Below are 26,311 nucleotides of genomic sequence, written 5' to 3'. Positions count from 1 at the left end.
AAAGGACTCCAGTTTATTAGAAAGGATCCAAGTGGGAGAGCTAGCTGCTTACTATCTGTTGAGATAAAGGAATGACACCCAATGGCAACACATAATTTGAGATTCATTGAGTGCTTGTGAGTATTAACAGTTTGCCATGCCAATGGTCATAAAGCTTTTTGGGGCAAGGATGTTGAACTGAAGATAGTTGAATTTGTAAAGAGCTTACAACTTCTTATAATTAACTTCTCCTTAGAAAAATAGCTATTTTTGAGGCAGAAATATTTTAAAATGTGTTGTTTTAGCTGAAGAACAATCTTTAGCCAAAGCGTATTTAGCAAAGGAGCTTTGGTGATGGTTTTAAAAAATATTTCTTATCTGAGCTGATCCAAATGCATCTTTTCTCCATTTGTGAGTCAAGAGAACACAGAGCAAATGCATGTTATCTGAGTTTATCTAACAGGTTGGAATAAAATACACAATTCACGTAAGGATAAATGTCAAGAAGAAAGGCTGAAGTATATGTCCAAGCAAAATTTATTAGATGTCTATTCAAGAAAAACACAATGACCTTTGCTTGTAAGAATTTGAAGTCAATTACCTAAAAGCTTGGTATGAATATTTTTCCTTTTAAAATCAGATACAGAGAGTAGAAACATTAATTTTTCTTAGGTATGACAAGCAACAGATATTGAAGTCTTCTCTCATAAATGGCATCAAAGGTAATTATTCATTTATCAGCAAAGCCACATGCAGTTGACCTAATTTCAAACCCAAAGCCTTTAAAATATAAAGCTGGCTGTGAACTTGACAATAATCAAGGTAGGCTACTCAAAGATATTTCTTTACCTTCTTCCTAGTGAAATTCCTCTATAATCAGTATTTATATACATTTTAGTTTGGCTGCTAAAATCTTATATTCATAAACTTTTGCATAAGTGCTATCTTACAGAATCGCACTGCCGAGTCATAATAATGATTTGTGGGAGATGTAAAGGATGCTCTGTTGAAGGTGTTTTAGTTTAGTTTAAATGAAGGATAAAGACCAAATTAGGAAATTCCCTTGTCTTCTCAACAACTAAATAGTCTGTACAAAAAAAAGAGCAAATGTATGTACAAAATTCTAGAGTCTACGTACATTGTGAAAAGATCAATCACTGTCCACAGAAGAAATGCTGTAAAAAGTTTTATCTATAAGGTGCTAAAGATCCAAATATGAATAGTTCTTATGCAAAGTCATAAGAAATACAAAGCTAGTTCTCGGGGTATGCGTAATTCAGGCACTGTTAACCACATTAAATCTTTCAGGTCCCAATATCATCTCGTAGGTTTCTACTTCAGGGCAGAAAATATAACCTGAATGATTTAACATTGTCTCTAAAAAGTGCCTAATGTATTCCGAGGAAATAGTTTACACACACCAGGAAAATCAGGCTCAACATATTCCTGTCCTCAAATGTAGCCAGGATTCTGAGTTCCAGAGAAGAAAAATAACTGTCATAGTAAAAATAATTGTATTGATCATAATCCTTACTAAAACCAGCCTTAATACTTGTGATGCTTCCAAAGTACTCTATTTCTATAAAATAATGTGTGAGATTCCTCTACATTTCCATAAAACGTACAACATAGCATATGGATTGTCTGTTCTCATACAATCTCAGATGTGTATGTGTACACACAGTGAAATCTTACCTATGAATATTGCTTACACATACTTTCAAGTGTCTATGTTAGAATAATTCATTGCCCCTGTCACTAACACTGCTTTTATTTAACTTTTATCAGATAAATAAAACACTAAGAGCTCATTGTTCATTATGCTGATTATTACATTTTAATATAAAATAGCAATGCAACTTTACAACACAATAGTTATTTTTTTTGTAGTCTAGCTAAACCTCTTATATTCTCATGATTATTACCAAAGGCTCTTATTCACTTATTGTTTGCACTTCTAAAAAGTACAAAAAAAAAAAAAAAAAACCTGCAGGAAAAGACTCCTACTGGAAACTCACATTCAATTCAACAAAATCACACTCATTCGAATTAACTTTCCTACTCTTACTTTAGATTTTGTAATCACTGTGCATATTACAACAGATAAGTGCAGGCAAACAATAGTTGAAGTACAGTTGTCATATCGTGTAAACCAGGACACTAGGCAAACTCGTGAAAGGAAAATATACTGCCAAGCTAAGAAGGTGAAAATGCGAACCACAGCAAGTATCAAGAAACAATCTTCTGGTTGCCTGAAGGGAGAACAGCTTTCAAAGTGGACCGGGGAGCCTCCTTGAGACACTTATTTTTTTGCCTCAACTGCTCAACCCTTATTAAGCATAGGGTTTTCTTTCTGATGCCACAGATCCACTTTTCCAAGTTTAGAGCAGAAAGCAGGAATATGCACGTTCACACGGAGACTAATCCGCCCATCTCCCCAAGGCGTGGCAGTTCAGTTGCTGGTGGTTTGGTGGCAGGTGGAGATGGTGACGGTGGGTGACTTCTGTTGGAAATGGAAGGCATTACAGCAGGAGGCCTGCGGGATCTCTCAGGCAAGGTTATGCAGATGTGCTGCTGAAATGCGGCATAAATAACCAGGAGAGTGATTCACAGCCTCTTGACATAGTTTCCGGGAAAAGTACCAAAGAATTTGGTTCTTCTAGAGGTTCCTGAAAATAGAAATGATAAATGAAATTGGGGGGAGGTAACAACCGTGAGATATCAGTTCATCAGTTCAAGTGGGCTTGAAACTCACTTAAGAGAGCAAGCCCTCAGAGTTTGGAAAAGAACTGAGACCCACTGAAGGGATGGGATGACAGAGTCAGCAGTCTAATCTCTACTGCCCGATGCCTTCATCACTTCTTAAGCTTAAAGGCTGTGCTCCCATCAGTTCAGTTGAGTTCAGTTCAGTTGCTCAGTCGTGTCCGACTCTCTGCGATCCCACGGACTGCAGCATGCTGGGCTTCCCTGTCCATCACCATCTCCTGGAGAGCTTGCTCAAACTCATGTCCATCAAGTCGGTGATGCCATCCAACTGCTCCCATCACACCAGGCTAAAGAGAAAAGCTCAGGTCTGAGGGAAGAGACAATCTTGCCGGGGAGGTGGGTTTTTAAGAACAAGGATACTTGAGTATCATGGGGCTCCATCACTGAGGCTGCTAGACAGGAGTGAGGAGCGGAAGAGGAGATGCATGTGGGTACAATCTTCTCAATAAAGACGGGGCTGGCCGTGGGATAGGATGGACTGGAAAAGGCCCACACCAAGGCTTGATTCTCTGAGCAGGAGGTCTGTCACGGCTCCTTAGCACAGTGTAACACGAAAGCTTTATCAGGAATGCCATCACCACCCAGGTTTGTTATTTCATAGACGATCATGCTGAATGCCACAGCATTTATTTACAAATAGCCCTGCCAGGGTCCTTCATAAAATGTAGAAAATTTGAACAACTTACCAAATCACTAAAGAAAAAAAGGCAGACCACCGTTAGCAGGTGAGGGTTCTATCACTGGGGAAGTTTCTAATATGAGGAGTAAAACCAAATGCATAAAGGACCATCATGATGATCGCCTTTGGATTCAAATATTGTAATTCCTTTGAAGCTTTTTGGAAAAGCAAGTGTACCAAATTCTTCCTTAGGTTTCCCAGCTCACGTAGAGTGAACAAAGTCTCTGTACTTCCCTTTCTCATTTACCCTCTAGAGCTTACTGTCTTGGTTTGATGACTGATCTTCTTTATCCCTATGCAGGTAAGCCATCTTACTCTTCTTCTCAGTGGGGAATTAATATAAACAGAGGCAGAGGCTTGTGGCTGCTAATGTGGCCTTTGTTCCTTTATTTCCCCACAGCTGGCCTGTCTACAGAAAGCCTTCGTACCTCCATCAGCTGTCTCCATCTTCCTACATCTGTTTCCTTTTTATCCCTTTCCTCTGTGACTTAGTGTATGATACTCTTGTCTACAAAAATTTTCTCAGAAAACCTCTAGTTTTCTTTCAAGATGGTAAGAATGGGGCTGTTTTGTATGTGGTAAGAATGGAACCTCTCTCTACTTGGACCACATATTGAAGCTAAAGTGGGTCAGTGGATTCTTAAGAAAAGCTATGACAAACCTAGATAGTGTATTCAGAAGGAGAGACCTCACTTTGCCAACAAAGGTTCCTCTAGTCAAAGTTAAGGTTTTTCCAGTAGATGTGAGAGTTGGACCATAAAGAAGGCTGAGTGCCTAAGAATCGATGCTTTTGAACTGTGATGCTAGAGAAGTCTCCTGAGAATCCCTTGGACAACAAGAAGATCAAACCAGTCAATCCTAAAGGAAATCAACACTGAGTCTTCATTGGAAAGACTGATGCTGAAGCTGAAGCTCCAATACTTTGGCCACTTGATGTGAAGAGCCGGCTCACTGGAAAAGACCCTGATGCTGAGAAAGATTGAGGGCAGGAGGAGAAGGGGGCAACAGAGGATGAGATGGTTGGATGGCATCACCGACTCCATCACATGAGTTTGAGCAAGCTCTGGGATATACTGAAGGACAGGGAAGCCTGGCGTGCTGTAGTCCACGGGGTCGCAAAGAGTGGGACACAACTGACTGACTGAACAACAACAAAGGGCACCTCCAGCAGACCTAGTCAAGCATGAGTTGTTCATTTCATCTGTTTTCTCTGATGTTTTTCATCTGATGAGATCCTCACTACTGATGTCCAGCATTCTGTGCTGAACCAGAATATTCGTGTTTCTCATTTAGGGGACAGCTCATTGTTATTCTAAGATCTCAGTCTTTACTGGTTGGTGCTATTTAGAGAAATTTTCTTCTTTCAGTTGACTTGGAAATAAAACCAGCAGGAAACCACATATATCTGAAGCAGTAATACTAAACTCTGTTCAAAATGCAGTTGCCCTAGGATTACATAATGCATACGGATGTGTGAAAGATAAAGGCATTATGAAATCAAAGAAAGCTTGACTATCACATCCAACCATGCATGGGAGCAAACATAAGCAAATTATAAAATGGCCAAATGCCTGAAAGGAAATGTACACATACCCACAAACCATCCATCATCACATTTTTCCATCACATCAATGACATCACTTTCTCTGAGCTCCAGCTCATCTTCATTCCTAGGAGTATAGTTATACAGAGCCTGAAACCTTAAACAAGACAAATGCATGTGTTAAAAAAAATTTTGCACTTCTATGAAACTACTGAAAGAATATAATATTTATTTTACTTTGAATCTATCCTTAACATATTAATTAGGTAGTATAAGTCTTTGGTTAGGTTGTAAAGTAACTAGAGGTAGTTAAGCTTTCATAAGAATTAGACCACTCTAACAGCATTTCAGAACTCACAATGAGGAAAATTTATGGAAGATTCTAATATTCATGAGTTGTATTAAAACATTTTAACATTTATAAATTCGACCTGCACTTTAATTGTATAGTCATAGATAGCTATCATTTGGACATTAAATGATAATACAGAATATAAGAGAAGTGGTATGTGTACTTTTCAGCTATGCAACGTGAAGTCGCTCAGTCGTGTCCGACTCTTTGCGACCCCATGGACTGTAGCCTATCAGGCTCCTCTGTCCATCGGATTTTCCAGGCAATAGTACTGGAGTGGATTGCCATTTCCTTCTCCAAGGAATCTTCCCAACCCAGGGATCAAACCCGAGTCTCCCACATCGTAGACAGACGCTTTACCGTCTGCAATCTCAGCCAAAAGGCCGAGAAAAACAAGAAGGAATTATAGTTTTAACTAGCCATATTCAGAAGCAAGGAACTGCAACTTGCAAGTGGAATTTTCAAATGATTCTAAATTGAGATGTACAAAATATCTCAGATAAAGCTTTTATATTGCTGTGTGGAAATTACTATAAAAGAGAAGTTTATTTTTTTTTACTGGGAGGAAATCTTCAAAATAGTTTAATTTTGTAGTTTGCATCCGTGTAAGTGGTGATCTCAAGCAGCAGAGTTAGGACATTAATTCATTTTTAAAAGGTCCTGGAAAAATTGTGCTTAATGTAAAAACTCTCTCTTGAAATAATTGTATGTAAAAGTATTACTGATAGAATGCTGTCACTTTTCTTTCTTTCTTTGAATTCTTTGAGAGCATATAGTTTGGTGGCATCAGTCAGTAATAAACTCAGAGAATTTGGGGTAATAAAATAGCAGGCATATTAATATGGACTGGCATTTTGGAAGGACACTGATTCTAGCAGTTTAGAGGGTCAGGAAGCATTTGATATGCAGTTAACATGAAAATGTCATATTACTACTAAAATATTACCAGTATTGTGAGGGGGATTTTTTTTTTAAGTTAATGAATTTGTTTCTGCTGTTCTTCTTAACAGTTAATGTAATTTTGCCAAAGGAGGAAATAAGAACCACATTTCAGGGCACTTTGGACTTTTTCAAGCCAACTTTAAAAGGTTGGTAATATTGGATATTGCTCAGGAACAAGAATGATTTGTTTTGATTACGTCATTCAGTCAAGAGAATCAAGCTCTGGTAGAACAAAACTGCTCCCTCTCCTGAACTCAAATGTCATGTGGCAGATCAGAGACAGCCGCACTGGCTTCTCTACACTTTTAGATTGCGGGAGGAGGGAGTCTGGATAGAGCTGGACTGGAGGAAGGTGTACTGGGGCAAGACCTGATAAGATGTGGTGTCTAACAGCCTCACCTAGAAAACACTATCTTCTCTGGCCTGAGAGCAAAGCCTGGAATTCCAGTGTTAGGGATTTTGTCCCCTGTTAACACTGTTTTCTCTGGGTCAACCTTTTTAGCCACTTGGGGTTTTGAGGTCTTCTATGGAGAGAGGATTCTGGTTGTGGGGAAGGGCTAAGAAAGATAGCCTAAATCCTAGAGCAGTGGCAAAATAGACAGGGAGGTCTTGAGAACCAACATTCCTTAATTTGGATATTTGCGTGGGGCCAGCCCCGGTTGGAGGAGTCAGATTATTTTCTTGTTTGATTTGAAGATGCTCAGGTGGAGGAATGGTGTCTTTTGTCCATCCCTGGGGGATGTTAGTTTCACCACCATTCCTTTTCTGGTCTCACATTTGAGGGAGATAGGCATTCCTGGGCGGCTAAGTCTATGGATATACACTGCATCTCTCACTTTGGGAAATACTGGATCTCTTCAGGCTTCAGCCTTGACCCAGGCCCATCTCCAACCACTCCCAGAAATAGGCCTATTTAAGGCCATAAGTCCCAGCTGCTTGAAGAATCTCAAGGTCCCAAGAGCGAAAAAAAAAAAAAAAAAAAAAAAAGAATTGGCACGAACTCCTACTTCTCTTTAACATGATGAAAACCAGTGTGCTTGTCAAAGTTTACTTACCATTCTGGTTTAATTAGACCACCAAAAAAAAGAAAATTGGAAGTTTCATGGAAACATAAACAAACCTTTCAGAAATCCTCCTGCCTCTGTTGGCTTTCAAAATCAGTGTTGCACGACAGGAAATGCAGTCAAATTACAATTTAAAAAAAATGCTGTTTTGAAGGATGTATTGGTGAGATGAATGATGGTGGTGGGGTCAGGATGCCTCAGAAAGAAATTTGTCTTTAAAACAGGAAATGCTCGTCCAATCATGAAACTCTGTCTATAACTTGCAGCTTTTTCTGTAACATATTTTACCATACTTCTGGAGTGACATGATAACATTTTGTTCCTATTTTCAATCAAAACCTATTTCTTGAATGTAAGAGATTAAGTGATACCCTGCAGTCCATGGGGTCGCAAACAGTCGGACATGACTGAGCGACTGAACAACAACAAGCTATACTTGGCATTGTAATCAAATAGAAACTTAATAAAGAATTTTTCTAATGTTCAAAGCAGGGCATTGAAAATGTGCCTTCTCCCGCCTGTGAGCTCATAAACACGTGAGTATTAACTCCATATGACATGAAACAGAGTAACATCACCTATATCCTAATCCATAAATTGATTAAAAGCTGGTAATATAATACATTGATGATGCAGTGCAGTAAACTTAATCAGTCTTGGATTTATTCTCTATGATTCATCTCATAGTCAGTTGTGTAAAAAAGAACAGAAAGTCAACGTTTAGACTTAAGGGTTGTACTTAAACTTTTTTTCCCCAACTAAATGAAAATTTAAATGATTTGTTCCTCCAAACCTTTTCTTTTCATTAACAAAAATTTCTCTAGTTGTACCCAGTGAGAGCTAGTTTGGTGTTAGAGATGGTTTCTGAGGCCTGTGCTTTTAGCTAAGCACCAGGTATGTGAGCAGTGAGGAGGGACTAATGGCTGGGAGATCGCCAGGCCCTGTTGGATTGCTCTGCTCCAGCCTGGCGTGCTGAAGTCCACGGGGTCGCAAAGAGTCGGACTGAGCGACTGAACTGAACTGAACTGAGGGGAGTGGAACTTGGCCAGCCAGCAGGGGGCGCACTATGTATCCTCAGCTCAGCCCGACAAGGTTTAGCCCTGTAACTGCCCCTTCCCCGGGGCTCGCTCCTGACTCAGAGAGGCAACAGCCAACAGGAAGTGGATAACCTCTGAATGTCTCCCTTGGGCAAAATGGAACAGAAAGACAACCTTAAAGACAGTATGTGACACGTTCAGGGTTGGTTTGACTTAGTATCAGGAGGTGGCGATTTGAAAGGTGTGAAAGGCATTTATTTTCCTGGTCCTTTGTGTAAACATCACATAACTGAATAACAATGCATGTTTTAAGACTGACATTTCCAACATTCTGGAACTTCGGAATTATGTCACTAACTTATCACTGTAGGTCTACTTTGACAATCTCTTGCTTTTCAAATATGTATAAAAACAATGTTAGAACATTTTCAGTGTCTTTAAGGCTGCAGTTACTAAAATCTACATGCTGAGTAGAACAGGGAGAGAGACAGATTCATAAACCTTAGGAATCACTACAGCATTGGAAGGTTTTTCTAGTGCATAAATCAATCTTTGCAAAATCATGGATTTTTTTCAAAAGTAGCTTCTGTTCTCTGTTGTGAAAGATGGAAGTTATTGCAATTAATCTTAATCTGGGAGGTCTTATCTCGTGTTAGTTCCTCTGGTCTCTTTCATGTGCAAAGTTGTATCATCCTCACTCATGGTACATCAATGGTCCATTTTGCGGGTCAAGGTTAGTCTCAAGTTTATAAGATAAGAAGAATACTTACGGTTCCCCCCCACCTTGAATGTTTTCATGAGTAAACACAGGACGCTGTGGCTGAAATGAAATGATTTTCAATGTAATCAATGCTTAAACTGGTACTAATTAAAAGATAATTTGGATAATGGCATGGCACTTTTCTTGACATTTAATATTTCCTGTTGTAAAAAACCAAGAGGAAGAAAAGAAAAACCAAATAAAGGGTTTCTACAGGATTCATAATTAAAATATTTTGAAGGGTGCTTTAAATTAAGTTGAAATAACCAAAGTTCAAATGTTTGAAACGTATCTGCAATCTCGTCTGCTCAAGCTTTAAGGAAGACTCAGTCCCATTGATTTTTCAAAGGCCAGGAACAATGGCAAGAACATAAGACACCAAATAACTAGACTGGGGAGTTTGGACATCTTCATTCAACCTTATTCTTCAGCATTTTCTCAAACAAGCAAAAAATAAACCACATGTAGTCTTAACAGCAAAGTATCCACATTCATTCTAATATACTTTTCCTTCACAGACAACATTTTCACATACGGTACAGAGGAACATGTCAAGAGGCAGACATGCCATGCTACATTTGAATTAACACTCTCTGTTCTCAATGTGGAGGAAACACATGCATTTTTAAAAACAGAAAACAGAGAGTTTTAAATTGCATGTAACAAACAATATCCAGGTAACACGTAACATTTTACCTGAGAAGAGAAATATTGGTAGAAATTCCCAGTGCACTGAACTCTCAAAAGAGTTTCCTTTCTTTTTAAACTAAGCATCAAGACCAGTATCTGTAATAGATACTTATAATATTGGAAATGACAAGCCTTTGAATCCCATATATCCACATAAATACTTCAATGAATGAAAGTTAACACGTTTCTGGAATATGTAAACTCAATGTCATTTATACCAACTGTCTAAATGTTACCTTTTAGAGGGGGAAAAAAGCATCACAGTTCATTCACAACACACTTCAAAACCATTCTCTAATAAATGATGGCTATGTGGTAAAAATGAGATAAATCAGAATCTGAATGACAAATTGCATGGCAATTATAAAAGTGATTCCTTATTGATGATTAGATCTTAGATCCCTGACATTAGACTTCAGGGTCAGTTCCTGGATCCTGGAGTTATAAATGGATAACTGAGAGACTGGGAATTCCCCCCTGAAAACTGTCCATCGAAACCCCACTGATTCAAGAATGGAGGGTGACTCTGGGGTTTCTTTCAGTCTACAAGTCTATAACCTGCTCCCTTCCTGCATTCTTCATCCGTCCCCTTCCCATCCAAGCTGTCTGTCTTACATAGAAGACTAGGTGCTTGTTACTATGCTACTAACTCGATGGATGTGAGTCTGAGTGAACTCCAGGGGTTGGTGATGGACAAGAAGGCCTGGTGTGCTGCGATTCATGGGGTCGCGAAGAGTCAGACACAACTGAGCGACTGAACTGAACTACACTACTAAAACGTCAAGCTTTCAGTTAATTGGAACCTAATATTTACCAGCAATATTCTTAGAAATTTCACTCAACAGTCTATGCATGGAATATATAAGTGTAAGATTAAAGAGTGGATAAAAATTGTTGGACACATGTATGGCTTAAGAGTATAATACTTAGCCTGTACATAAATATAAAATAACTAACAATGTATTTATTATTAAAATTATAAAATATACTATTTAAAGATTAAGACTAAATCAACTTAAATAAACGAAGAGGTAAAGTTAAGTCATTCTTAAGCCTACATTTCTTCAAGTTTTTGTTCAATCATATATATATGATATATTACATATATATCTTATATAATTTTGTGCAGAAATAAGATTTGTATTTATCACTTGCTATTTATGTTTTATAATAATTTCCACTCTCCTTTTCTCAGTCTTCTTTTTCATTTTAAATCACTGCAGAATAATGTTCCCTCACATATGTATATATATCTTTTTTGATTGTCTTAGTCATCTCTCTCTCTTTTTTGCTTTTGAAATTAAGATTGATCTTGCCTTTTTCACTATCATAAATATCAAAGCTATAAACATTTTTATACAAAGAGTATTTTCTTCTTTTGAGCTATTCCTTAGAACACATTTCCAGGAGTAAGATTTCAGGCCAAAGATTATGCATTCAAGCCACATGATATTGCAAATGCTGGTGTTAGTTTCTCAAAAATACTACATTTAAAAATGCAACTTAAGAACATCTAAAATGCCATGTTTCAAATCTCATACCAAGATAGCTACTAATTCTCTCACACACAAAAAGTCACAGCGCCATTTACAGTGCATAACAAAGTTATAAGAAAATAGTATATGTTCTTGCTTTAAGAGAAAATGTTTTGTAAAATATATTTCATTGTGCTCTAAAAATGGCATGCCTATTTTCACGCTTTTAAATCATTCTGATATTTTTGAGTTGAGTAAAAGTTTCACTTCTACATCATGGCATCAGTGCTTGGTTAAACTGGTTGGTCTAGTTTCACTGCTGCCTCTGTTAAAATGTGGATACAACTTGAAAATCAGATTGTTAACATTAAAAAAATTTACTTATTACAATCCATATAGCACTTTTCCAGTGTTGTCATTATAGTTCTACTAGGTTAATTTCTTTAATTCAACTCATCTCCTAAATCATTTAAATGAACCATCTCTTTGCTAATTATGAAAGTCAGGCTTTTGCCAGAATCATGTGGCTACCTTAATTCCAGGGGCCTCTGTGTCTTAATAATTCACGTTCCTGGGTGTGTCAGCCAGTAACATCCTTGTTTTTTAACCAATCTTTCCCAATACTTCCTTCATATCCTTTAAAGAACCCACCCCCACTTTTTTTTTTTTCCTGAATCACTAGTTTTCTATACTGTTCACATACTCAGGCCAGGATTTATCACAGCTTTTATTAGCAGAGAAGTTCTGTATCTATTATAATAGAGAGTTTTAGAACTTTTCTGAGGTTACCTTTGATAGGACTCATCTCTATGTGAATGTGGATACCTGGGAACCAGTTTGGAGGAAAGATGACCAGTTACACCAACTGAAATAATTTATTTTAAAAGTATTTGGTCAACAGAGGAGTGAGCAGTATAGGTACTTGTGAGGGCACGCTTGTGTCTTTCTGGCGTTGGCAGTGACTAACTGTGTGACCTTGGATACGCACCTCAGTTTCTTTATTGCTGAAATCAAGGAGTCAGACACAGTGATGGTTTAGGTCATGTTCCCCTTAGGGAATCCATAAAGGAATCCCATTTCCACAGATGTCTTTCCCTTGTTACCCGTTCAGTTGTCAGAGAGCTGTGACAACGGACGTTGGTTAATTTCCAAGTGTCTCCATCACATAAAAGCAATTAATTTTAAAACAATAATTATACTTCATTTTTCAGGTCAGTAAACTAAAGCCCAAAGAAAATTTCTTAATACCACAAGCAGGTAAGAAGAAGGAACTGAATTATAATTTTGACTATAGTCATCTTTAATCCAATATAGAGAGTCAAAATTATAATTCAGTTCCTTCTTCTTACCTGTTTGTGGTATTAAGAAATTTTCTTTGGGCTTTAGTTTACTGACCTGAAAAATGAAGTTTAATTATTGTTTTAAAATTAATTGCTATTATATGATGGAGACACTTGGAAATTAACCAACGTCCGTTGTCACAGCTCTCTGACAACTGAACGGGTAACAAGGGAAAGACATCTGTGGAAATGGGATTCCTTTATAATGGAATAGATAGTGTGGGCTTATTAAAGTCACATCTTAATTTCTTCCTTTAGGCAAGTGTTTATGTTCTGTGTGGATACTCAACTGAACTGTTGTGGGAGGCTGTCTTTTGCTTTCCCCCTCCTGATGTTGAAACTGGGCACAAAGCTTGAGGCAAAGACCTGTGTCTGCACTCTATTGCCACCTAATGGTGAGTAACGGCAGCAACATGTTAAAAAGTGTTAATGCCTTTGGACAGCTCTCGCCAAGTTCCTTCAGCCTGGAGTCATTTTGAAAGGCTATTTTAAAGACCACAGAGCGATGTGGAATAGATATTCATTTCTGTTTCTGACCTGTCTCAGATTTTAAATTCTGAGAAAGGCTCGGTCTTTAGCCACCAGTATTTTTGGTCTGTGTTCATTTGTATTTTCACTATCTGCTCAGGCATTTCTATTACTCATAACTTCTTAGCGGTTTTGTGATAAATATAGAACCAGATACATTAGTGACATTCAAGGCTTCCCTGGTGGCTCAATAGGTAAAGAGTCCGCCTGCAAAGCAGGAGACCTGGGTTCGATCCCTGGGTCAGAAGATCCCCTGGAGAAGGAAATTGCAGCCCACTCCAGTATTCTTGCCTAGAGAATTCCATGGACAGAGGAGCCTGGTGGGCTACAGTGCATGGGGTCACAAAGAGTTGGACACGACTAAGTGACTTTCACTTCACAATGAGTCTTAAGAGCACAATAAAAATTAGAAAATTCAATGAAACGATATTTTTGTAGAATCCTAAATATTAGCTTTTTCCTTGACAATGTAGCCATCTTTTTTTCCTCTCCTAGTGTAGCCATTTTTTAGTGATGTCAAAAGCAGATACAAGAGAGACAGGTTTTAAACACATGCTAATTTCGAAGCCAGAACCAACCACAAACCACTGCGCATAAGAAAGCTGGTCTGAAATATCCTAGAATCTCTGGTATCAGTAAAATATATACTTTTCTAGTTCAGATAATAAATCTGTCCTAAAATTAGATAATTCTTGCATAAATATTGACCTTTACTTTAAATACTAATGTGGAAAAATCTTGGAAAGAGCTATAAGCAGTTCTAGAGTTCATCCCCGCCCCCCCCACCCCCCCAGCCTCCGCCGGAAAATGTTAGGTGTGGTACTTTCCAAGCAGAATTAAAAAAAAAAAAAGAAATTCTCTTAATAACAGTACCATGTTTATAGATATATTTTTCTTTCTTACATTATACAATTGTTTTAATATTTAAATTATTTTTAAATTGCAAAAATACAACTTTTCATAAATCTAAAGAATATAGAATATTTGTGTTTCATACAAACATGTATAATAGAACATATAAGCACATAATGCAAAAATCTGGCAAAGAAAAAACTTAAGGTGACCCAAAGCATACCATCTCACTGACCCAAGGAGGTTTATGGATGGGCCATATTAATTTTGGAAAATGCTCTCTTTTTGTTTTGGCTCTGGAAAGCCCTTCCATGAGACTTTTTTCCTAGTCAACATTCCTCATTCGCTATGGCAACAAAAGAAGCAAAATCAGGTCTTATTATGCAAAGCAAAAAGCACAAAAATGGCCTAGACACAGAGAAGTATCTACATTTCTAAAAAACAGAAAAGGAAATCTTTGCCATCAAGCCCTTAAAAGCAAAAGCCCGCAGAACCACAACTTCATCATGTGATGAAACATGTGAGATTGGACCAGCATCCATTACAATAGAAATGGGAGAGGACTGACTTATGCAGAGATGAGAATTCTCAAACTCCTCCACTGTCATTCTCAGAACTGATGGCACCAGTTAGAATCAATTTATTTTCAAGGGCTGTTGATGCTACAGAACTAAGTAGTCAAAGGGAATGTAATCTGACCTTTAAGTTCATTAAAAGCTCTCAAGAGACTGGGAGACCCTGGAACCCAGAGAAGTAGCATTGGCTTGAAAGGGTCATGGAGCGAATGCAGCACATGCCAGCAAAGCAAGAAGATATTTTACAACAAGGATCATGGATTAAAGGAAATCCAAATAAACTGAACCACCCAGAAGCAGACATGCCCCGAAGGGTGTAAGTTCAGTATGTGATTGGCAGCAGCTTTATTCTTTGCACTAAAAATAGCGGTGGGAGAGCGGTGATTCACACGAGATGGGGGGATTGAAGACAACATGTGCCACGCCCTTTTGTGTACCGAGGAGAATTGGGACATGTCTTTTTGGCTTTTGGCAGGCTTGCACACACGCATAAAAGAGAAGCACACTGCTCACAGACGCAGGATAGGATTTCCGTGTTGATCTGACTTCGTAGCTTTTCATCAATAGATCATCTCCTTTCAAGGGTACGTCCAGTCCTACTTCCCTGGCAAAGTATGGCAATGACCACTAAGGAAGAGCCAGCCCGCCGAGGGCGGAGGGGTGGCCAGGAGCCTGGCTCAAGGCGGGGTGTTCTGACCCTACCCTGTGGGAACCGCCGAGCCCTCTGACAGGGGAGCCGGAGGTCCTCCTGGACATCACTGGGCTACGCGGAGGCTTACCCAGGACAAATACCTCGCTTTTAAAATCAGCCTGGAAAAGCCATAAGAAGTTGATTAGTTCTCGTCTTTATTATCCAGCCTTCAGAGGAGCTTTCTGGTTTCTTTTTTGTTCCCCCCATGCACACACAGCATGCCAAACTCCCGAATAACAGAGCCAGAAGGTTAACGGTCCGCAGACAGCTCGCTTGGTGGCCCAGAGTTTTCACTACACAAGCATCAGTTGCTGCCTTAATAAGGAACTCACGGGCAGAGCAGAGAGACATTTATGGAGGGAAATTGGTATAGGGAAGATGTCTGAATGCAATATTGCATGGCATGCAATATGCACCTGCAAGAAGTTTATGTCTGTTGAAATGCTTAACGATTGGTTTCTAGAGACTCTCAGATCTGACCTGTTTTCTTTGTGTTTGTTTGAATAGATCCAAGGTAAGATCCAGGGACATTTCACTTAATATCCATCAGATTTCATAGATGGTATCAATCATTTGTCAAAGGCAAACTTTCTAGTAAGACACATACGAACAAAATATGGCTTTTCTGGAGGAAATGGTGAAATATAATTCAGAATGCTGTTCTAACTCCCAACACATTGTGACTGTTTTGATGTTCCTTCAAAGTAGCATTTTTTAATACAACAGTGAAAAAGCTAACCTTTCCTGTGTGCCTGTCTGATTTTCTGTCCATTCATGGACTGAACCCAGCAGTGTATTGTCTAGTATTTGATTTGGCTTATGGGAACCTTGGGCTTCCCTGTTGGCTCAGATGGTAAGGAATCTGCCCACAATGCAGGAGGCCAGGGTTTGATCCCTGAGTCGGAAAGATCCCCTGGAGATCTTCCCTGGAGAAGGGAATGGCAACCCACTCAAGTATTCTTTCCTGGAGAATTCCATAGACAGAGGAGCCTGAAGGGCTGCAGTCCACGGGGTCACAAAGAGTTGGACATGACTGAGTGATTACCACTGTACTGTACTATGGGAACTTTAGCAGGACTAAAGGACTTTTAAATAAAAGCATGTGGTTTTCTCAAATCTCATAATAGTTAGTAATGATTGACCTCCTATCTTCAGTCTCTGGGGATGAAATGCATCAGGCACTTTTCTTTTAAGTCTTGGGGCAGAGAATGCTTCACATTATCCAATATCCATTCTCTTCTTTGTCATCCCAGTAATGGAATCCTGAATGTCAGGTAGGCACACGGCCATTCTGAATAAAGTTTATTTTCCAGCCTTCCTTGTATCTAGATGTGCTCATGTGATAAGTTTTGACAGATGGGATATGTGCAATTACTAGCAAATGTCCTTCAAGAAAGAAAGCATAAACTCCCCTCCTCTTTTCTTCTTCCTGCTAGCTGGTTTGAGGAAGGGACTGTTGGAGCTGCTGCAGCCACTTTGGACCACCAGCTGGAAGGTTTTCATTGAGCATGGTGATTTGCCAAAATAAAATGGAGTCTCCTGATAAATATAGAGCAACATACCAATCCTGGATGCCCTACATTTATGCATAAGAAATATATACTTCTACCTAATTATTTTGAGTTTTTTGGCACTGCAGCTGCCCCAATCTTGACTAATATGAGGTTTCTATAAACATCAAGAGTCATAGAAAAAAAAAGTAGCACTGGAATGATGTGGATAAACAGCTGGAAAGATCATTTGAACATATTAGGAAGAATCAGGACTTAATTTCACATTGGAAACTGTGTTCAAGGGGATCACCTTCTGCTGGGATGGCTTTAAGGTGAGGAGACTTCCTTATGGTACCATAATAACTGAGTTTCTTGGGGAAAAAAAAAAAAACAAAGAGTTTTTCTATCTCTTTACAAAGCACCTCCACTGCAGTTTGAATCCATGGGCTACACGGATTTTTACAAAAGAGTTTTACATAGAATTGGAAGTTCAACTTACATCCAAGCTGAGGATTATAATAATTCCTTTTTGCAAAACATTATTTTCAAAAAGATGCTCAAAGACTAGAAAAAATATTGGATTCTGATTTATGTATCAAATTCTTATTTTATATGTACATTTCAGTCTTCTATAATATATAAAGTAGTGGCAACTTTTACAAATGATTTTGCATTGCATGTGACAGACATATTATCTCAGAAAATACTTTCGAAGAATAAAACTGCATTAAATTAATATGGGTTAGGTAAAATAGTGGTTGACAAGTATTGATAAAAATGTTATAATGGTTTCATACATACTATACTATGCCTACTAAAACATTATTGCCATTTTATTTTCTCTTTGTTTTTAGTGCTAGGTTACTTTTCTTCTTTGTAACAAGCATAATTTTTAACATTCTTGAAACAAGAGAACTAGGAAGCCTTCTTAAAGGATTCACGTCAATTTTTACTGTGTCAGATGTGGATTAAACCATAATGCTGCTGCTGCTGCTGCTAAGTAGCTTCAGTCGTGTCTGACTCTGTGCGACCCTATAGACGGCAGCCCACCAGGCTCCCCCATCCCTGGGATTCTCCAAGCAAGAATAGTGGAGTGGGTTGCCATTTCCTTCTCCATAATAATGGCCTAAAATTTGTAGTTGATTCAATTTGTATCTACACTTACAAGCATAAATTCAGTTGACTTGTATTCTTTCTATGAATAAAAAAATTGACTTATAAGAGTCTCAAAAAACTCAATAGGGGATTAAAATTAACATTTGCTCTCAAATATGAGATAAAAGGAGAAAAATAACTTAATTTTTTCTGGAATTAATTATTTAAGTATTCTTTGAAAACATAGTTACTATGAATATCTCCATGGTCTCATATCATTTCATGAACTGAGACATAGAGAATGTATGAGATGAGCTTGGTTCTTGCAGGAGAATATACCTGTTTAAATTCTGGTTTTGTCCTTGACACTACAATGGTGAGTGTTCCATCTCTCTAAATTAGAGAACTCTGATTCTCAAGTTACTTGCCCACTTATTGGCTAACCAATTGGCTGAAGAACAGGTAGGGAAAGGCAAGGAATAAATATTTTGGCTCTAAAAGAAAACCACACACACACACATAGAGAAGGCAAATTCTTAGTCTTAGACCTTATCTAAAGAATTATTATTATTTTAAAAATTTCCTAATTATTTCCTGCCAGCTAAGATAAAACCTTAAAGGGCAAAGAACAATTAGTCTTTAAAATATATTACATTCCCCACCCCCCCGCCCCACCTTCCAAAGATTACTTTTCTAAGTAAGATAAAATTCACATAGATGGACTATTTTGGCAGATAGATTTGGTGATTGGGGTTTGGAAGATTGCATAAATGGCATTTCTTAGGTGTTGGTGCTTTCTATTAATAGTTCAAAAACATGACCCTACCAGAGCCTTCGTTTTGCTTCATTTTTTTCCTTATCTGAAGAGGCTCTCATTCCAAGTGGAGAAGATTGCATGCGAGGATGAGTCATTATCTGAAGTCCTTTTGTGTAAAGGAAAAGGTTTTGAGGATCGTTCTGAACACAGAAGTAAAACTTTTCTGTGATGGATTGATTTCATGCTGTGGTTCTCATTAAATGTCTTTCCAAGGTCAGTTATTAATTGTGTTAAAAATCTTTTATCACAGTATCCTAAGAGGGAGTTAAACACCAGCAGAGCCACCCGCCGGCCTGCAAGTCTCAGAGATGGGTGCTTTGTTAACTGCTACAAAAGAAACCTCCTTCCCACATCCTCATTAGTTTCCTGCAATTTTGTGGAAGAACAAGGCTCAAGAGAGTCAGTGTCAAAGATCATCCAACCCTCAGGCTCTGCTGAACCTGCTGATTAGTTGGGAAACGGGAGGCAACGAGCCCACTAAGATGTGACAGAAGATGACAGGCATATAGCTGATGCCTTTAAACGGGGATGGTTCTCCTGCTGATCCTCAACTTAAAAAAAGAAAAAGTCTAACAATCACATTTTATTACTATACAAAGTTTAGCTTGTTTTTCTCCTCACTCTTAAGTACAGCTGCTGTGCAAATATATCTTTCAAATTTTCAGACAGAGGCCATGCTAATGATGTTAAAAGTTAGCAACCAAAATTGAATGACTTTTTAGATCTTGTAAGACAACATGACTCTAAAGACATACATTTAATTAATGAAGTTCATTGAAAGACATGCAATAAACCACACTCAAGATGCAGTTACCTTTAATTGTGGTGAACTTATCTCCTGTTGGTAAGAGTATTTAGGGAGGAGCGGAGATGAGTAGGGCTGGGTAGGCTGAGAGAATGTGGGGACCAGGTCAGAGACAGTGGCGAAGGAGGAATGAAAGGGAGGGGAGGAAAGCAGACAGCTGGGAAAAGATGTAGACATTCGATGTCCCGAAGAGAATGAAGATGGCTTAAATATTGAGGAAAGACAAGATGCAATTATGCTTGTGTCCAGAATGAGGAGGTTACATGCTTTTCAGAGAATACCGCCCCCCAACACACCTAAATATTTTTAAAGTTACTACATACCCTGGGTGTATGACATTTATGACAACTTCTTGCTTTGAAAGCACTAACTTCTGAATTTGATTCAAAATTCCCAGTGGGTTTGATCAGTTTCATTTTTCTGATTCATGAGGGGCTGGAGATCAGCATTCCCATAGTCTACAATTTTATAAGGTGTTTGTGAGGTGGGGCCTTCTAACCATGAAGGGAAAAAAGTGTAAAACCCTGCAATGACTGTCTGTAACTTGCTTGTAAAGTAGATCGCAATTTATGAAGAATAGGTTTGTTACAAAGCTAGTCAAGTTAGGACCTCTGTGCCTGTGCGTGCTTGTTGGGAACTGGCTGTGAAACTCAGCACCCGCTTCCTGAACACCATACCAGTGGTGCTGCCTGCAGCCTGCAATAGCAGTTCGTAGGAACCAAGCCACATATCTAATCCCATCTTAAAACTGATTAAATTGAAGGGAAAATAAGTTATTTAAGTAAGTGACTTAGAAATATTTTTGATTTACTGCAATGAATGACCTCTATTGCTAAAAAGTGTGTTTATTTTATACAAATGCAGGCATGGCTGGGTTCTTTGGAAATGGTCAACTGGACATTTCCTCACCTGGCTGGGGAACTGCCAAGACTCAGGGTTTTGTGGCTGTCCAGTGACCTAATGGACACTTACCATTGTTTAATCCCAAGAATACCCCATATAGACCAAATACCTCTACATTTGTTATTGGTAAGGTCTTAATAGGAAATTACGAGGTTTTAAAAGTGATTTTCATGATGGAAAAATGTTTCAAATAAATGAAATGCACAAGAAAAAAACTGTCATTTTAAAAGATTTCTAAGTTGAGGAGCTATGGGAGAAAGTGACTTGCTTAGCAGCAGAATATGATTCATTGATTTGGTTTCATAATTTTAATATTTGCCAGTAGTCACATTTGCTTTTCTAATTCACAGATTAAATATTTGGTATATCAAGTTTTTTGTTTTTGTCTTTTTTAGAAGAGAGAAGATTACAAGAAGCTTAAATATTTAGAGCACTCCTCTCTTTATTGATTAAAATCATTGCCCAAGGCTCTTTGTTGGTAAGGTGAATATGCAGGACCCAATTCTTAAGTAGTTACCAACTTAAAAAATTACGTCTTCAGAGAGAATTGAAAGGGAACTGGCATGTATATATATATTTTTCTTTTCTTTCTTTCTCTTTTTTTCCTTCCTTCTTTTTCAGACTGCTATTATATCAAAGAAATGGTATTTAGTTTTTACACTCTGGAGGTGAACTAGTCTCTCTCTCTGTGTATCAATTTCCTCATCTGTATAGTGGGGATGAAAATAATATTACCCTCCCTATTGAGTTTTGAAAAGTAAAGATGTATTATTCTTAGAAAACTATTTGAAACTCAATAAGACCTCAAATATTAACTATTATTATTAATATTAAAATTAGACTTTATAAAAATGTTTAAATATGTATTTATAATAATGAATAACAGAATAACAATACATATGTATATCATCTTATTAAAATTTGATGTGTTTTTCATCCATCCTTCCACCTTGCCCTTATACTGCATGGTGCTGTGTTTATTGTGTGAAAACCATCTAAAACAATGTCAGAATTGATGTTTATTAATATGATTAACTGTCCTAGCTAATTGAAGTAAGACTGGTTAGTTCTTCAGGAATTAGGCAACATGAAAATACCTCATCTCTGGTTTTCGCTGCATTGCTGTCTTCCTTAGGGGCCCTAGGGCCTGTGAGGGTGGCTATCGGATATCTTGGGCAGTCATCTTTTCTCTCCTCATCCTCCTCTTCAATGTGCAGGTGTGACATCACCTCTGTGCCATCACGGCCACAGCACAAGGCATCTGGATCTTGAGATTCCAGCCCTCTTCGGTTGCCTGCCCTGACCCCCTCATAGACTTCCTCATCTTCCTCTCCAATGACAGGGAGGGTTTGGGGCAAGGGACCCAGGCCAGGGTGTGCGGAGGTCACAAACTTATCACCTAGGACCACCAGTACCTTATCTGGGCCTGCGGAGCCCTCTCTCATTTTGGTCACATCTGCAGACTTGTTCGGAGGTGTTTTTCTAGAATCCGGGAGCATCGTGGCCTCCTGAGGCTGCGCTGCAGCTGAGGTCGTAGCCGAATGGAGCAAAGGCAGCTGAGAGGAGCGGGCTTTGGCAGGTGTGGGTGCTCGCGGCCATGGGGGGAGTGTGGAGGGGTCCTCCTTAATCTCAAGGCTGATCTCCTCTGGGGTATCTGGTTTGGCTGGGTCAGCTGGTAAAGCTAAAGCACCAAGCTTCTCTAATTCATCCAAGAACTTGTCCAGAAAATGAGGCGGCGTTGGGGCTGAAGGATTTACCAGTGCACCCTTGGCTGGCAGGGACAGCCACCCCAGGGTGGTTCCCTGGAGAGCGTCGCTATCTGGGTCATGTGAAGCTTTGTGCAAGAGAGGGGGGCGTGGTTCACTGGAAGCCAGCTTAGAGATGAGCAGGGATTATGACGTTAAAGAAAACGTGAAAGTGAAAATGATGCATCAAGACACAGAGACAGAAATGAAGAAAGACATGGTGGTGAATATAAAAAATACGTTATGCTATGGTGTAGATTGGCCGATAGCTTTTGAATTTAAATACATAAAATCCTTAGCATATTAATTAAAGATTGATCTGAACTATGCTAGCATTTGGAAAGGGCCCATTAAATGTCAAATGACAAGGTAAAACTGTCATAGAGATGATAAAACCAGGAAAATTATTTGGAGATTTAATAGACTACTTCTTTGAAAATAGGTTTCTAGATATTGATTTAATATAAACAACTCTGGAATAATGTTAATGTAGGATGAAAACCAACAATTAAGCCTTTTTTATTCCCAGAATTTGTTTAGTGTTCTTCCTGTGCCAAATCTTTTGAACTTTCATCATTTTCTCACTTACGGTTGCGAGGTGATTATAACATATAGCATAAAATATTTTTACATCATTATACGCTAACACATTTCTAAACGAATAAGTTCTGAGAAAGATTTTTTTAAGAAGAGAAACTTATGATCAAAATGACACTGAACTTACATAACTACTACTTCAGAGTTTAAAAAAATTCAAAGTAAATGTTTACACAGAAAGGGAGCATAAGATGTGAACAGGAGTAAATTTCTGGTAGGACTTCCATTCTCTTTTTCAAAAGCTTGACATTTTATGTAAACTAGTGGAGGTCTAATTTATGAAACTTAATCTCCCGAAGTACAAAAAAATACTTCTGTATATCTTAATATTACCACTGCATTTTGGATGTACTGAACAAAACAGAATTTTTATTCATTAAAAGCTGTTCTTGACATGTGCTTAGGAACATTCTAATACATTTATATATTGCTTTTGGAGTAGGAAGAATGTTATATGCTACACATGTTAAGTATTTGAGAGGCTGGCGAAAGACATTTTACTTTGGCTCTTTCCAAGTAGATGACTGGGGTTTGGAAAGAAAAAAGTCTTTAGGAGAGATTGCCCTTTCTGGCTGACTGTTTTGAATGACATGTCACTGGTGCACTCAGCACTCTTGGTCCTTAGGCCTTAGTATGGATCAGCGCCCAGTGCATTCTGCACTTAATTTTAACTTCTATCCTATAAGCAGAATGGGGTTTAATGAATTCATCTAGATTTTTTTAAAAAAAGGAAATGTGATGTCACGTCACCGTGGGGTGGGATAAATGAGACAAAGCGTCACAAAACATTTATGGGCATCCTTATAGAAGATTTAAGACTAAAGGCTACATAGCACCTTTTAGTGCCAGGAATATGGCGTGGCTGAGGAAGAAAGGTCTTTAAATTCCATTATTGTCATGACTACCACTACACCATTACTACCACCATTACCACCTCTCACTACTACCACTCCAATGCCATTACCACCACAGGCACTAATATACTTGTTAATGGGTTCAAAGTGCTTAGCCTTACCATGGGCTTGCTTCAAGTTAAATCGAGTACCCTGAGATACCTATATCACAAAAAGTATACCTGTAGTACAAGTATCATATAATTATCTTATCTTCTAAAAGTATTAAATTGGATTCTACTCTACTAAAAGCAGAAATATCAGAAATAATACCAACTTACATTTGAACCTCTCCTAAATAAAGATAGTATGTCTAAAGAAATGTGATTGGAGTGATTCATAAATCACAATGAATTCCCTTCTCTATTTACCAAGATCAGTTAGAAAATAGGATATTTAACATTTAGTTTATTTGGGGTGTCCTTGTTTAGAAGTACATTACAGTTTTTTTTTTTTTTTTTTCTGAAAATGATCCGGTGACATCATAGTATAGACTCCAGTTGGTGAACTGTTAAATATTTTTTTGAAATTTATGGACATAAGCTTTTTAATGTGTTTTTCCCCAGCAGTGAGAATAAAAGACTAATTAGTTATTAGTGAAATTTGTACATATCTCTACTTATAAAATGTAGAATATGATATCCTAAGAAAAACCTAGGAAATTGAAAATACATTTAAATCATATTCACAACAAAGATCAAAACATTGTGATCTAAACTACTACATTGCCAATATTTATTAAGACTTCATGGAAAAATTTCTTCTGATTCTTTCTTATAACCTTTTATTTGAAAGGATGGTCACTTTGAAATTTACCCAGGAGTTTTGTTAAGATGACTGAATGCTAGATAAGACAGATACTTAATACAGAGATGAAGGTTTTTTTCTTTAGTAGGAACTACCAAAGGAAGGATATTGCTATCTAAATGCTGAGCTCTGCTAGCGAAGTATATATACTAAAGAAGATTGTGGAAAATTTCGTTACTAGTCAAAATTAGCAAGTATTAAACTGTTTTCACTCTCCAATGCTAAAGGATTGAGAGTAATTGCTCATAAACCCAGTCTTCAAAGAAAAGTAGAATAAATAAAATGCACAGCCTTAGCCCTCTAAAAGAAAATTCTTCTCTTAAGATAGTAGATTCTTTATGTCATTTCCCTTTGTGTAGCTTAAACCATTATGCTAGCACCCATAAGAAAAACTAAATTACACTGACTTGACCTGGCACTCACACTTAGAAATGCAACATGTAAATCTTTCATTTTGCCATAGATACGATGTTGTAGTCTAATCCCCTAATATGTACCAATTATCTTACTCTGAGTTCCCAAGTATTATACTAATATGCTAGAATGTCTTCTTACCTTATTTGAACTTAAGCTGTGGATCCTATCACTGGAATAGCTGTGGGGTATTGGAAGTTCGGGATAGTCCTCAGCACCTTTGGTTGTATTCTTCTTGACAACTTCTACATAGGAAACAGGGAAGATGCCTTGTCTGTTGGTTCCTGGAATTTTACCTTCATACCAGTTTTGATCAACTCTTTTAAGAAGAATAATTCTATCTCCCTGTAATGAATAATAGGAAAATACGTCAGAAATAGACATGCAATAACATAAAAAGTTATAATTGTCAGTGTTTTTTAATAACAGTTTTCCACCTGGGAAAGTCTTATACTTTGAGCGTTTTGTTTTTGTTAGGAGAATGCAACTAAAGCCTCCAGAGCTCACTCCTAAATTATAGGTCATCAACATATATACAGTGTAATCATCCATTTATTAGAATCTTTCCTAAGGATACTTGGGCTTTACACATGTTCAGATTGGCCCTGTGGGAAATGTCATGTGTGAGTTATTTCAGAAAGTGCAGTAGTTTAACCTGCAGTGTGTCGGTGACAAGACCATCCTCTGATCACTGACAGACTCAAGGGGATGAGCTGCAGTGGGCAGAACTTCAGAATGTGCACCAGAGATTGCGGTGACGGTGTGTCTGAAAAGGGTTACAGAAAGCAGCCTCTGGAAGGGATGAAGTTGGACAGTGCACCATTTTTCTTCTTTATCTAATGCGCTGCATAGTAACGAAAGAGTAAAAGCTAACAGGATGGGGCATAGCTAGCATCCTAAATAATGCATAGCTGTGGCCAGGACTCACGTCCATTTGGTCTGCATCAAGACGGTGTAATACCAGCATCCATTCTGACTGGTGGGTGGCCATGCCATAGTGGTCAGTAATGTTTTTCATAAAACCCCTGGCTTTGGCAATGCTAGGACCTTCTACAGGAGAAGGCAATGGCGACCCACTCCAGTACTCTTGCCTGGAAAACCCCATGGACGGAGGACCCCGGTGGGCTGCAGTCCATGGGGTCGCGAAGAGTCGGACACAACTGAACAACTTCACTTTCACTTTTCACTTTCATGCATTGGAGAAGGAAGTGGCAACCCACTCCAGTGTTCTTGCCTGGAGAATCCCAGGGACGGGGCAGCCTGGTGGGCTGCCGTCTATGGGGTCGGACAGAGTCGGACATGACTGAAGCGACTTAGCAGTAGCAGCAGCAGGACTTTCTACAGTCACTATTTCTGTGACTTGAAGGATCAAGCCAATGCTACAAAACTCTGTTTGATATAACCTTTGAATAACAAGGCAGCAGAAGAACAATATTTTGAAGTGTGCTGCTGCTGCTGCTGCTAAGTCG

At 38.3% G+C, this 26,311-nt stretch overlaps 1 protein-coding gene across 7 annotated transcripts in view; it reads right to left on the bottom strand.

Annotated features, from left to right (window-relative positions):
- Positions 1-542: 542 nt before the first annotated feature.
- Positions 543-26,311, bottom strand: part of SORBS2 (sorbin and SH3 domain containing 2) — a 212,567-nt gene continuing 186,798 nt past the window's right edge. For all 7 annotated transcript variants that reach the window (XM_068970137.1, XM_068970143.1, XM_068970142.1 and 4 more), the window contains 4 exons: positions 24,984-25,187; positions 9,133-9,182; positions 5,018-5,124; positions 543-2,648 (listed from right to left, as the gene is read on the bottom strand). In XM_068970137.1, the coding sequence (XP_068826238.1) occupies positions 2,587-2,648; positions 5,018-5,124; positions 9,133-9,182; positions 24,984-25,187 (423 nt within the window). In that variant the 3' untranslated portion in view covers positions 543-2,586. The remainder of the gene's footprint in view (positions 2,649-5,017; positions 5,125-9,132; positions 9,183-24,983; positions 25,188-26,311) is intronic.

The sequence above is a fragment of the Capricornis sumatraensis genome, chromosome 4, assembly GCF_032405125.1.
Source record: "Capricornis sumatraensis isolate serow.1 chromosome 4, serow.2, whole genome shotgun sequence".
NCBI classification, from domain to species: Eukaryota; Metazoa; Chordata; class Mammalia; order Artiodactyla; family Bovidae; genus Capricornis; species Capricornis sumatraensis.
This window is presented reverse-complemented; position numbering and strand designations above follow the sequence as displayed.